At 36.5% G+C, this 13,323-nt stretch overlaps 1 protein-coding gene across 1 annotated transcript; it reads right to left on the bottom strand.

The window, feature by feature from the left end:
* Positions 1-722: 722 nt before the first annotated feature.
* On the bottom strand, positions 723-12,712 carry LOC107737312 (ELM2 and SANT domain-containing protein 1-like). The gene is made up of 13 exons (XM_016548780.1): positions 12,268-12,712; positions 9,265-10,853; positions 7,961-8,197; positions 6,187-6,499; positions 5,113-5,179; positions 4,883-5,025; positions 4,675-4,778; positions 3,843-3,918; positions 3,596-3,684; positions 3,380-3,502; positions 3,019-3,132; positions 2,658-2,863; positions 723-1,705 (listed from the first exon to the last, which is right to left on the bottom strand). Exons 2-13 carry the CDS (start codon positions 10,618-10,620, stop codon positions 1,471-1,473), a joined length of 3,063 nt encoding a protein of 1,020 aa, XP_016404266.1. The 5' UTR covers positions 10,621-10,853; positions 12,268-12,712; the 3' UTR covers positions 723-1,470.
* Positions 12,713-13,323: the final 611 nt, after the last annotated feature.

The raw sequence follows: 13,323 nt of genomic DNA on the forward strand, positions 1-13,323 counted from the left end.
AAGTGCTTGAAAGTTATGTTTAGAGGTAGAGTCTGTCGTCTACTCTAACTTTTTGTTTGCTATTTGTGCAGAGGATCATTTTGCATATCAACAAAGGAGATCATGGATTCAGGAATGAGGAAATGGATATGAAAATGATCTTCCGAGCCTTTGGGCCAGACTTTAGGGACAATTTCTTGGCTGAGCCATTTGATAGTGTCAGCATCTATCCGTTGATGTGCAAGCTGTTGGGTGTAGTTCCAGAAGCAAACAATGGAAGTCTCAGTGACACCAAAGGCATGCTAGTGGATAACTTTGATGCTGGTAAGCATTTGAATTGTCTCTCGGAAGGGGCTTCATTGAAAAATGGCCTCTTCCATCAGTCTAACAGATTATTTTAACCATTTATTTTTTCTACCTGTGTGAATTTTAAGAAAATGCCATAACCAATTAATTGCATTAATGGTTCTTTTTTTGCAGGTGGGAGCAGTGGAAGAATCAAGGTGTCTTTTAGCCTTCTGGTACTAATGATTATTATCTTAACCTTAATTTAAAGAGATTTGCCAAAACTACTAGTTCATAGCAATCAGCAAACCCAGAATACATTTAAACTACTATAAATCACAAATGACTATTAAACAGAGTATTGCTTTGAATCTTCTTCCAGTGCTGATGATAATTGATTTTTTTTTTCATATTTATTACATCAAGTAAAATAATACAAGTTTATACTGGAAGTTTGTTTTTATAGTGCACACATTTATGAAATATAGCAAATAGTCAACAAAGTGTGAAAAATGTGATGAAATTGGCTGTGTTCAAAATGTTTTTGTTGTGATTTTCTAAACTTCAGATTTTATTTACATGCGAGTTTTTATAAAAATCCCTTAATCCTACATATTCCACTCCTCTTTAAGTGCATTCAAAACATAAATAAACATTCGTTTACGTTTAGAGTACAGAAAGAAAAAAAAAATACAACAGGATCAATATTGTACACAATATAATACACAAAGGTCAACATATATATTTCTATGCATTATATACATTTCATGCACAAGAAATATTTAGTTGAAATTATCCATAGATAGATGAGGGGAATTTTAGTTTGTGTTCTTACGTACATATGATGTATATTACATAAACCCATGTAAAAAAATAAATAAATAAAAAAATTCAATCTCACTGAAGGCAATCAAAATTTGTTCGGGTACTTTGATCAAAATCTAACTGAATGGGTGTACGCTTCTAGAAAAGCTCAGCAATCAGCTCAGCAAACCTTTTTTACATGTGTTGTCATATTTATCATGTGTCATATATTCATATATAAAAAATATATACCAAAGGAAAGTTCTTATAAAATTTTGGTAAAAATTAAAAGGCATTTTATAATTTCAAACATCCCAACTGCCCTTAACTGGGATGCACAAGTTGCTAATTTTTGGTACAAACTGGTACTAAAGAAGAGTACTAAAAGAGTCATGTACTTGCTCAATGCCAGTCCTCATCCTGCTTATCATCCAGCTCTACTGAGCTTTCCTCAGCTCCACTACTCTCTTCTTGTCCTCCTCTTTGTGCCTCCTTCCTCCTTGCTGCCTCGAGCATCTCCTGCCTTGCTTTAGCGGCCCGCTCCTCCTCTTCTCTTTGGCACTGTGCTGCTGCCTTCCTCTCCTGCTCGGCGTGACTCTTCATGTGAGCACTGCGACTCTTCACCTTATAGAACACCCTATATATACAGACCTCATTATAATTTATACAAGTCGCCTTAAATGAAGAAACTGCTTTACATATGCTAAAATATAAACATCTATAAAGGGACTCACTAGCAAAAAAAAACTAGCTGAGTGAATGGTATGAATAAGGATTTATCAAAGCATGTGCATAAGAAAAGAATTTAAAAAGCATCTGTCCTTAAGGATCATTTTAAATACCACTGAAATCATTTCCTTCTGCTTTACAGAATAATATTTAAGGCTGGCATGTCGTTTGCTGATTGTTTATGTGGCTTCAGACCAACGAGATTGATGAAGTATTATATTTAATATTAAAATTAATGTAATTAATGTTATTAAATTAACTCTATATTAAAGTGGGTTGGAGAAATATCACTGTTTAGATGTCTCAATATTAGGATATTATCATTAATGAAACTAAATATTTTATTTTGAAATACGGAATTGTAAAATAATTAATTATTATAAAACATTAGTTCATATTAATCATTGTAATAATAATATGCTGATATTGAAATATTGATATATTAAGTAATTTGGAACAAAATCACAGTCTAGATGTTACAATATTGGGATATTACCATTATATTTATTATTGAAATATTAACATAAAATATTGCAATATTTTAATAAATTAACTGTGATGATAATATTAACACTGGGGATTTGATATTCAAATACAGAAACATTACTTTCAATATTTCAGAGAAACTATATTAGAGATCAGAGATAAAGAGTACAGTGAGCAGAATTCTTACTCTTATCTTACTTAGATAGGAGTGCGATGAATACAGTACAGTGTAAACCCTCATATAGGTGCAACTGCTTAGAAACCTCGTCTGGAACAAAACTGTTCTCAACTGTCTTTTGAGGTAAGTGCAACTAAGACAGGCTGGGTTGCTTCAAATGTAATGAGTATAAATTCAAAGACACATTCTGACCCACCTACTGCACTTCTTGCAAGGGAAAACACCCTCCGGCTCTCCCTGACTTTTGTTGCCAGTTGAGGCCCTGTTTTTCTTCCCGGTATTGTCAGGCTTTGGAGGTGCAGGGGAAGGAGTTTTGAAGGGGGGCTGAGCCGCTGGCATCAGGCCAGAAGGCACTTCCACAGAGCTGTTCTTCTGCTCCTCATGAGCCACTGCTGCCCTCTCCTGGACGAATGGGTTAACACAACCATACAATCACATTTAGCTTATTTGTAATGGGGCATTTAATATTCCAGCTCAGAGAAACATGATGGTGTCTTTATGATGTATTCACTATATTTATATACAAACAAGAGAATGCTTTCAATCCAAATACTCACATTTTCATTGTCCTGAAGTGCCTTGGTCACATCTTGTAGACTGCCATCCACATTGTCTTGTGTTCCCTCCTGTTGTCTACTATTATTTTCTTCCTCTGCTTGTTTCACATGAATCTTGTTGGATATAAAAGAACAGACTGATGATATAAAAATGCAAGTCTGACAGAGGCAAGTATGACAAGCACTCATGTATCACATTGTGCAGATTTTTTTTAGCACAGATTTGTTAAGCATTCATACAAATTGCCTGTGTAGATGTAAATCAATAATGATTTTCAGCTTTCACACTTTTGGAAGGCACTGTGCTAGTAGTCAAGACACTGACAATGTCTAAAAGCAGGTAAGCAGTAATAGCCTTTACCACAGAGATGTTATCCTCTGGGTCTGAAGGTCCATATGTATATGTGCCACTACGGCCAACCTTTACTTGTTTCTTATAGGTGTAGTAGAACTCCACACACTGTGCCACTGTTTTACTCCTCACCTGTCAAATTAGAAACACAATGTCACCTTACAAAGGGGAAATTTGATTTACATGAATCAATACATAACCAGCACACAAAAAAAGACTGTATACCAGTTTTTGCACCAAGAAGAAATCTTTCCTGTAAGCAGAAATTCCCTTGTTGAAGTATTGTTTGTCATCCACAGTCCAGTAGTCTGATCCTGACAATATTTAAGGGACATCAAGTTCTTTCTATCCACCATACAACATTACAGATAATCTGCTGCATTGCAATACTATCATTTACAGTAACATCATGTCAAATCATTTTTAATGTGAACACAGTGAGATCTGCAATTAGATGTAAATTAGTTTCTACCTGCGTAGTGGTAGTTCGCCAGATGGTGGTTCTTGGAGAAGATGGGATTCTTCATCAACATCATTTCCAGGGCTTCCTACAGAGCCAAAAGATATTTGTTGTTTATCCTGAATACATATATATATGCATATACAGTGGCCCCAACAAGTATTTGGACACTTTTAGGCACTTACACTACCGTTCAAATTTTTGGAGTTAGTAAAATAAAAAAATAAAAAAATTATTTCAACAAAGATGCATTAAATCGAATCTTTAAATTAAAATTAAAACTAAAACTTTTTCAGTGTTACAAAAGATTTCTATTTCAAACAAATGCTGTTCTTTTGAACTCTCTATTCATCAAAGAATCCTGAAAAAATATATCATATTTTCCAAAAAAAATCAAATCAGGATATCATAATGATTTTTGACGGATCATGTGACACTGAAGACTGGAGTTATGGCTACTGAAAATTCAGCTTTGATCACAGGAATAAGTTACATTTTAAAATATATTAAAAGAGAAAACAATTACTTTAAATTGTAATAATATTTCACAATAGTACTCTTTTACTGTATTTTTGATTAAATAAATGCATCCTTAAGAGCCTAAGACACTTCTTTCAGAAACACTACATATGTCAAACTTGTGAATTGTAGTCTAAGTCTTTAAAAGTGTATGAATTTTATTGAATTAGACAAAATATCAATGCAACATATAGCAACATATACAAACAAATCCTTTTATCCAGTTACAGTTAGTGTCAATGTGATTTTTAAAGTCAGACATTTTTCAGTGCGAATCAAGTGTCCAAAGACTTTTTGGTTCCACTGTACATTCAACTGTGCTCACCATGATATCCCCTCTGCACTCGTGCAGGCAGTGCATCGCTAGCTCTGGGTTGGTTCCTCCTCCATACATGACACTGGAGCAGACCAGGTTCATCAGATCATCAACTGAAAAATAATAAGGATTAGAATGGAGGTACGTGAGACATTCGTCTGTGTTTTATGCAGTTGGTGAACATCAGCTATATCAATGCAGTCTAAAGACAAGTTACGTCTCATATCCTGGGAGGGCGTAGAATCAGCCTCTGAATTAGGAAGCCAGACTAAAGTGGCTTTATGCTGGTCCTTTAGGGCCAGTGTTCGATCCAATAGTTCTGGAATTTCTGCCTGATACTGAGAGCCGATGTTTATGCGCCTACAATGTGTAAGAGAGGGAGAATATATTAGAATAGAGGATAGTGATTGCGATGAATAGCTAATATTTATTTTAATAAATGCTCACGGTTCTAGGCTGACAGGCGCTGCTTCTCCAATCACTGACAGTGCAGGAGGGGTGATTTCAGAACTGCCTAATGTGCAGAAAATAAAGTCAGCAAGAGAGAGAGATAGAAATTATTAATCATGTCAATGATGAACTACAATTCATCTACACTTGCAATTCATTAAGTAAGAATAAACACAAATAAACAAATAGTGAAAAAACATGACGCTTTACATTAAGGCTGTGTAAGTTACCATTCGTTAACGTGAACTAACAGCTAATAATACAGTAACACTTAACAATAAGGTTTAATTTCTTAAGAATATTAGTTCATGATACATTATGATATACAATGTATTAACTAATAAACAACAGACTTACAGCTTTTATTCATCTACTTTTATTTTTACATATACTAATAGATTTTTAGCATTTCAAGTTTTATTTAAATTAAAATTAATGAATGCATTATGAACATGAACTAACAATAAACAATAGTGTATTTATATTGTAAACTTACATAAATGATTAATAAATGCTCTACGAATGTCCAGTTTAATGATGGCTCATGATATCTAATTAATGTTAACTTCTGTTTTATCTATTAATAAGTGTGAATAAACAAATAGTGAAGATAAAAAAGTTACACTTTACGATAAGGTTACATAAGTTAACATTAGTTAGCACAATAGTTCATATAAACTAATAATGCATTATATTAATGACATTTATCATTATTTTAAATATGTGACCCTGGACCACAAAACCAGTCTTAAGTCGCTGGGGTATATTTGTAGCAATAACAAAAAAAACATTGTATGGGTCAAAATTATAGATTTATCCAGGGTCTCATATATTAATGCATTATTATTAAAAGTTCTATGTTAACATTAGTTACTAACATTATGAACTATTGATGAACAATACTGTGTTTATACTGTAAATGAACCTAGATGAATAAATGCTGTAAGAAACTATTGTTCATTGATAGTTTACTATAACTAATGCATTAGCAAATGTTTATGTTTAAAACTTTACTGTAAATTGTTACTAATAAAAAAAGTCCTTTAAAATGAAAAGTAATGTGTAACGCACTTGAACGTAGCAAGCTTCGAGCGGCACTGCGGGGTGTTGATGGAGGTGGCAGGATCTGGCTGCCTGCTGCCATAGAAGAGAGGACAGCCGAGAAGTACAGCCCAGAGCCTTCACGCACAGGTGAAAGAATGGGTGGAGGGGTGTACGGCGGGATGATCCTGGCATGGTCCAGCAGGCGTACTGGGGAGCGCAGATTGCTCTGGTAGGGAGTGATGCTGGAGTAAACAGAAGGGGTGATGAAAGGGCACGGTTGAGGTATGACCAGAGGCTCGGGACGTGGACGCCGCTTGGATTTGTCTTCTTGCCCTTTACCCTAATTCAAACATAAATGGCAGAAACCGATATTTTAAAAAACTATTTTCAAAAGCCACTTCTGATGTGAAAAAAAGCAAAACATTAGTGTGGAAATTATTTAAGAGCATTAACCAGTGTAACCAGGTTTCACTAAAGAAATAAGTGACGTGGTCTGAAAAAATAAGCCCAAAACAAGCGACCCAGTCTGGAAAGGTAGGCCCAAAATAAACAACCCCTGGTTTTGTGGGTGGGCCATATGCATATCATAAAGCCAGTGTCCTGCAGAGTTTAGCTCCAACTTGCCTCAATACACTTGCCTGGAAGTTTCGAATTTGCCTAGTAAGACCCTGATTAGCTGGTTCAGGTGTGTTTAATTAGGGCTGGAGCTAAACTCTGAAGGACACCGGCCCTGCAGGACAGAGTTTGGAGACCCCTGTCATAAAGTGTGCATATGGCTCCCCTATGCCCCCATTTTAACTGGATTGTGTGGATGCTATAACAAAAACATGTTTTTTTTTCCATTACTTTTTTTTTCATTACTTGAATAATTTCTAGTCCTCCATCTCCCACGGCATGCTATTTAAGAACAAAATAACCACCTTAGCACAGCATAAAAGCCCTGAAATAAAAATCTGGATTTTATTGTCCTCAAAACTCATAAGACACATTAATGCCAACCACTTTATTTTCCCTTGCTATTTAAATATGATTTACATACTGTATCTAATATGTATGCATTGAGGGCTATGGTTTTTATTATATAACAAATTACGGTAACACTTTACAATAAGCTTTAATTAACTAATGATAACAGATACAACTTTTGATTTTAAAAAGTATTAATAAATGTACAAATTAGCATAAACTAAGATTAAAGGGATAGTTCACCCAAAAATGAAAATTCTGTCGTTAATTACTCACCCTCATGTTGTTTCAAACCCGTAAGACCTTCGTTCATCTTCGGAACACAAATGAATAAATGCTATACAAGTATTGTTCATTGTTAGTTCATGTTAACTAATGCAGTGAACTAATGTTAACAAACTAAACCTTATTGTGAAGTGTTACCGAAATATCTTACTGTTGCATCAAAAGCAGCTTGTGATGGCATAAAGATGCTGAATTAAATTACTTCAAATGTCAAAATACTGTCAAAAAAAGTTGCTGTCGGTTTGTGGGTTCCGTAATGTAGTAACACATGCAGCACTGGCAAAAATGACAGCAATATTTTGATGGAAAAATAGCGATTGCCAGTGGTGTTCACAGACAGAGAAACAATCACACATGAAATAACAATAAAGCCGTTTAGTCCTATGATTGCAAACCACTAACAAGTCCAAATACATAACTATATTCTAAAAATATGCCCAAAAAAATACACAACCCTGCAACTGCTCAAATCTATAAGCGACAAGCCTAGAGTCGCTTATAATAAGTGGACTTGGCAACATTAGCATTAACCTGAATTAACTGTATTAACCTGGATGAAGCTCTCGGCTGCTGAGTTCTTTATTGAGTGCCGGCGTGCTACAATAACAGAGGGTTTACAATCAGGCTGGCTCTGTTGATGTGAAATCTCTGAGGGATGTCGAACTTTATCCAGCTGTGTCCAGCTGCCCGGCGCTTCCATTTGAGTTTGCCCTCTCCGAACTGGGACCGAGACTGGGATGACTAGTGGTGCCATACCAGCTGGTCTACCAGAGGTAACGTCCTCACACTATTAATAGAAGACAGAAAACGACAGAATAACATATGAATGGAGAAGAAAAAAAATAAAGGATAGAGAAGCACAAATAAAAGTACGTGTAAGCAACCGGCAGCATTTAATCGAGTCACAGAGCTAGAGGAGTTACTCTGTCCTAAAAAACACCTTTACAGGACAATATTTTTAAATGAATTTTTTAAGCAACCATCTCAAACAAATAGAGCTGTCTCTGCACTGTTACTGTACGTTGAGAATCAATTTCATTTAAAGAATGAATTCATACCATAAACTTCTTGTTTTGTGAGGCTTGGATCGGACAGATGTTAGCAAATAAGGCTTGGTGAATCGGCCCCTCCCAAATTCAACAATGGATTTTGAGAGAGTGTGGAATGTGAAGGTGTGCAGACATGCAGTTGCTCACCAGACTGCTTTACTCCTCTGCACTTCACACTGTATATGATTGGGGAAGCCTGATAGCAAACACTACTCTGAGCTGAGTTTGTACTGTAATGTTTACTTTTATAGTTTGATTAGTTATAAAGCTGGTGACACGTTTCACCCAGCTTCAAATTATTACTAGTGTCAGCAATGGGAATGTTTAGGTTTTGAATGAGCTAATTCACAAGATGGATTAAACAACAAAAACAACTTGGGAGACCATCAAAGCAGCAAAACATTCCAGCATATATTTAATGCATGCTAACCATTCAAAAGTTTGTGGTTAGTAAGATAATTCTTTTGAAATAAATACTTGTATTCAGCAATGACACATTAAATTGATCAAAAGTGACAGTAAAGACATTTATTATGTCTCAAATAATTTCTATTTCAAATAAATGCTGTTCTTTTAAACTTACTATGCATCAAAAAATCCTGGGAAAAAAAAGTATCACGGTTTGCACAAAAATATTAAGCAGCACAACTGTTTTTAACATTGATAATAACAAAAAACATTTCCTGAGCACCATATCAGGATATTATTTCCAGCCCGGTATGTTCTCATATGTTACATTTAATATTAGAACATATTTCTGCTATTCCAATGTCTTCAAATGGATTTCCAAATGAAATAGGCTCACCTTTGCTGGCAAAAATTCCATCTCTGAAGCCTTTTGAGCAAGAGTCTCAAGGTTGATCTCCTTTGAGGCCCTCCGTCGTCTCGGAGTGCTTTGGATGACCCCTACTGCAGGTCCTTGCACTCCACCAACTCCTCCATTCTGGGCAGAAACCTTGTCATTGGATGTCTGGTTGCCTTGAGGAGAGACTCCATCTTTGGAGAGCCGTCGAGAGCGGCGAGGGAGGACCTGACGTTTGGTTTGGGTCTCCTGGAGTTCTGGAGTGGCCTCTGCAGATCCAGATTCCTGATAATTTGCTCCCTGAGGAACAGGATGTTGTGACTGAGGGACCATGAGCTGGGTCTGGCTCAGTTCTGTTTTTACCTGAGCGCTGGCAAGATCTTGTGACTCAATGTCTTGTTTGACTCTCTGCTTTTCTATAGTCTCTAGTTGTTGAAAACCTTCATGTTGTTGCAGTTGCTGCTGCATCTGCTGCATCTGTTGCAGATGTTTCTGCTGTTGGTATTGCTGTTGCATTTGCTGCAGCCGTTGCTGCTGTTGCAACTGATGCTGCTGTTGTTGTTGTTGCTGCTGCTTCTGCAACTGATGCATTTGCTGCAGCTGTTGCATCTGGTGCTGACGATGCAGCTGCTGCTGTTGCAACTGCAAGAGTTGCTGTTGTGATTTCGGCTTCTCGTTATAATTCATATTTAAAGGCGCATTGTTGCCTTGGAAGACTTGTTGGAAACCAGGTGCCTGTGGTTGCTTGGTAGGTCCGAATGCCAACTGGAAGGGTTGCAGAGTGGAGTCGGACACATCGTGATGCATTCCCTGAGGCTGATACTGGAGGTCTGCAGGTCTGTGACTTTGTTGGAGCGCCTGAAATTGAGCATGATGCATGGCAGCCATCGTGTGATGGTCCCAATCTGCCCCAGGAACGTGAACGGTGTCCGTGTAGGACTGTGATGAACTAGGTGAATGCTTCTCCAACTTTACAGCCTCCATTTCATGACTTTTGTGAAAGCCTCTTGGGTCATCTATACCACCTAGAGAAGGGCCAAAGTTCTGTGACCACTTGTTCAGGTTCGGGACGCCCTGAAACCAAGCCGCGGTCTGCATTGTGTTTTGAGGCATCCACTTTACTGGTCCCGATTGCTGAAGATGGCCCTGGACCTGATATGCTTTATCAGATTTGTAAACGCCCTGGACTTCAGGGCTTGAATCCATCAAAACCTCTGGGCTGCTGTGAGTTTGCTCCAAGGACGGAGTGCCCACATTGTAGAAGAGATCCCCTGAATGCTGCATTGTTTCCCCAATGGCTTCAACATTCTGCTTGCTAATACGGTTTATGGTTCCTCTCTGAGGTGGAGAAAGACTCATGGCAATTGTGTGAAACTATAAGACAAGCAAAAACCTGGAGCATTCAGCACTTCAGTTTTAAGTAAGCCTATTACTAGGCCGGATGTAAAAAAAAAAAAATGTTTTACAGAGCAGAGCACATGCACAATTTTGTGAGGTCTAGACGCGCCACCTCCCTTCTTGCTTCTAAACTGCAGTATAAAGGTGGTGTAAATATTTAAAAACTCAGTCATTCCTCAGTCACAGGAAATGTTCTAAAAAGGAGAGAAAGACAAAAAGTAAAGTTTTGAAGTCAGTCACAATAGGAGTATAATTATGTCTGCATTATACACAAAATAAACAAAAAAGTAAAAGACAAATCGATCAGTGACATGACACTCATTTTATTTTGTCTCGATATAATTAATTAATTCAAAAATACATTAAAAATGCTACTGATACATACAGTAACTTGCACGCACATCTTCTATGATGTACAGAGCCCCTCAAGGGACAAAGTATGATATTTAAGGAAAAATTATATTTCATGGTTTTGCACATTACAAAACATTTGTGCACCCCCAAGAAACATTTCGAGCGAACACAAAGTTTAGGGGTACAAAACTGCAAATGCTGAAGCATTGAAATATAATTTTTAAATCTCACTTTTTTCATCATTATGTCCCCTTAGGGGCTACATAAAGATGATTTTAGCTTTTGAATTAAAATTCATTTTAATAATTTTGGGGGGCATAAAGTTCAAAATGTCAGGGTAAAACAACTGACCTGATATTAGAATGCAAAGAATCATTAAAAGCATGAAATCATTTAAAAGAAAAACTTTAGTAGTTTCACATAATCCTTTATTATTTTTTCAATTTTTCATAAACAAAACTTATAAAGATATAAAAACAACATCCCAAAACTTTTTTGAAAAAAAAAATAAAAAAATAAAAAACATTAAACTAAACAAGTCATTAAATTAAACTTTTCTTAAAAATAATACAAAAAGAGTACATATATAAACACTTGGCACATTTTAAAAAAAAATTTTCTTTATCATAAATGCTCTTATTTGTAAAATGTCAATGCTCACATTTCTACAGCAGCAGAACAGTTCAAATGAATTATAAATAGAATGAGTTGTCAAGAAATCTTCAGATCACCAATAACAAAACAGGCCATATCATGTCAAAACTGACTCACAGAATGACATGACACTAAATGCAAAAAATTCCTTTTGCATACCATTAATGAATGGCTGTTTGGTAAGACCTGTGAGTAGAAAAGGAACATAGTGGCCTAAAACCAGGAAACTTGACAAACACAAACGCAGAAGGCAAGAGCAGACAGCAAGGGAGGGGCATGAAAGTGCAATGCAAGACAACAAGAATTACAGGAAGTGAAGAGGGAAAGGGAGAGAGAGATGGGGAGAGAATACAGGAGAGAGAGAACAAGCAGAACTACTTTTCAACACATTGATGACCCCTCCCAAACTAGCAACTACGATGAAACATTTGTTATAACAAAATATATGTATAATAAATGCTGCCCAGCAAAACAAACCACCCTACATACTTCCCTGTAAGAAGACAAAGTATCAGTTTGGTGCACTTTGCTCCTTTACGTTTCTTGGTTTATTGAACGAAATGTCGTGTATGAAACAGATTAAGACTGTAGCGTACTTACACTGTTGCAATATGGTATTGACGTGCTCCTTCCTTACTTTTCAAGTTCGGGTGACAGCACCTTACAAAACAGTTCCAACCCTGGGCAAAGTCAACAGCGTGCATGACCATTTAAACACTACGAACAATGCAGTCTGTCGTAATCGCCTAGACGTAAGTGCGCACATTTGAAACGCTAAAATACCATGTCATAATGCATCGAGAGGCCTTTCCGACATGTAGGCTGACAGATTCAACAACTTTTGCTATCCGAACACATTTGAACTCTTCAGTTGTAGTCACCAAACATGTTACCCTGTTTACATTCTGCTGTTTAAGCGCAATTTTACCGATACTGTTTGCAGGACGTGCAGAGTTCGACGATCCTCTTGAAAAATAATCAATCCATCAAAGTTATTTATCAACAAAACAGTTCGCACTGACGCAGCCAATCGGCGCGTTTCGGACTGAAGGCGAGGCGATACAAGGCGCAAAAGCGCACGCTGTGATTGGATGGAAGGAACTTCTCGCGCACTGCTGGAATGTGCAATATTTAATTAGTGAGACCAACTGAAACAGGAGACCTTTATATTTCCATATCACTTTCACTTTTTATGATTTCAAGATATATTACAGGATGTGTTGACAGTGTCATTACATTCGTGTTAAAAATGCATGTTGACCTGGTTCTCTATCGGGATCCTTACCAAAAAAACTGCAACAAACCCCAAGCAATGAGAAAGAAACTTCAGGTAGACAGCGTATGTGCCTAACGTTTGCGATACACTGACATGTGGCAAGACATTTTAACATTAAATGCTTAAAACTAAATAGTTTGTATTTTCTTAACTAGTCAAGTATAATTAAATACTAGTCACTACTTGAATAAGTACAACCATCTAATAAAAAAAGCTCTGGTATCTAACGAAGTAATGGAATAGTTATTAAGTTGGCTTGAGAAAGCCAACTTACTGAAATGCTATTTAAGCTTTTGTACAGTGAAACTAATGGTGTATTTAAAGGGGTCATATGATGCTATTTTAAAGATCATTATTTTGTGTATTTGGTGTAACAGAAT

The sequence above is a fragment of the Sinocyclocheilus rhinocerous genome, unplaced genomic scaffold, assembly GCF_001515625.1.
Source record: "Sinocyclocheilus rhinocerous isolate Xijiao unplaced genomic scaffold, SAMN03320098_v1.1 scaffold1606, whole genome shotgun sequence".
Taxonomy (NCBI): domain Eukaryota; kingdom Metazoa; phylum Chordata; class Actinopteri; order Cypriniformes; family Cyprinidae; genus Sinocyclocheilus; species Sinocyclocheilus rhinocerous.

What these genes read in the sequence shown, in the direction of transcription:
- LOC107737312 (XM_016548780.1), bottom strand. Translation starts at nt 10,620, where the DNA reads ATGAGTCTTTCTCCACCTCAGAGAGGAACCATAAACCGTATTAGCAAG. An exon ending in GCCCTCCCAGGATATGAGAC is followed by an intron (nt 4,779 to 4,882) that starts GTAACTTGTCTT and finishes ATTATTTTTCAG; the next exon opens with TTGATGATCTGATGAACCTG. An exon ending in TCTTCTTGGTGCAAAAACTG is followed by an intron (nt 3,503 to 3,595) that starts GTATACAGTCTT and finishes CTAATTTGACAG; the next exon opens with GTGAGGAGTAAAACAGTGGC.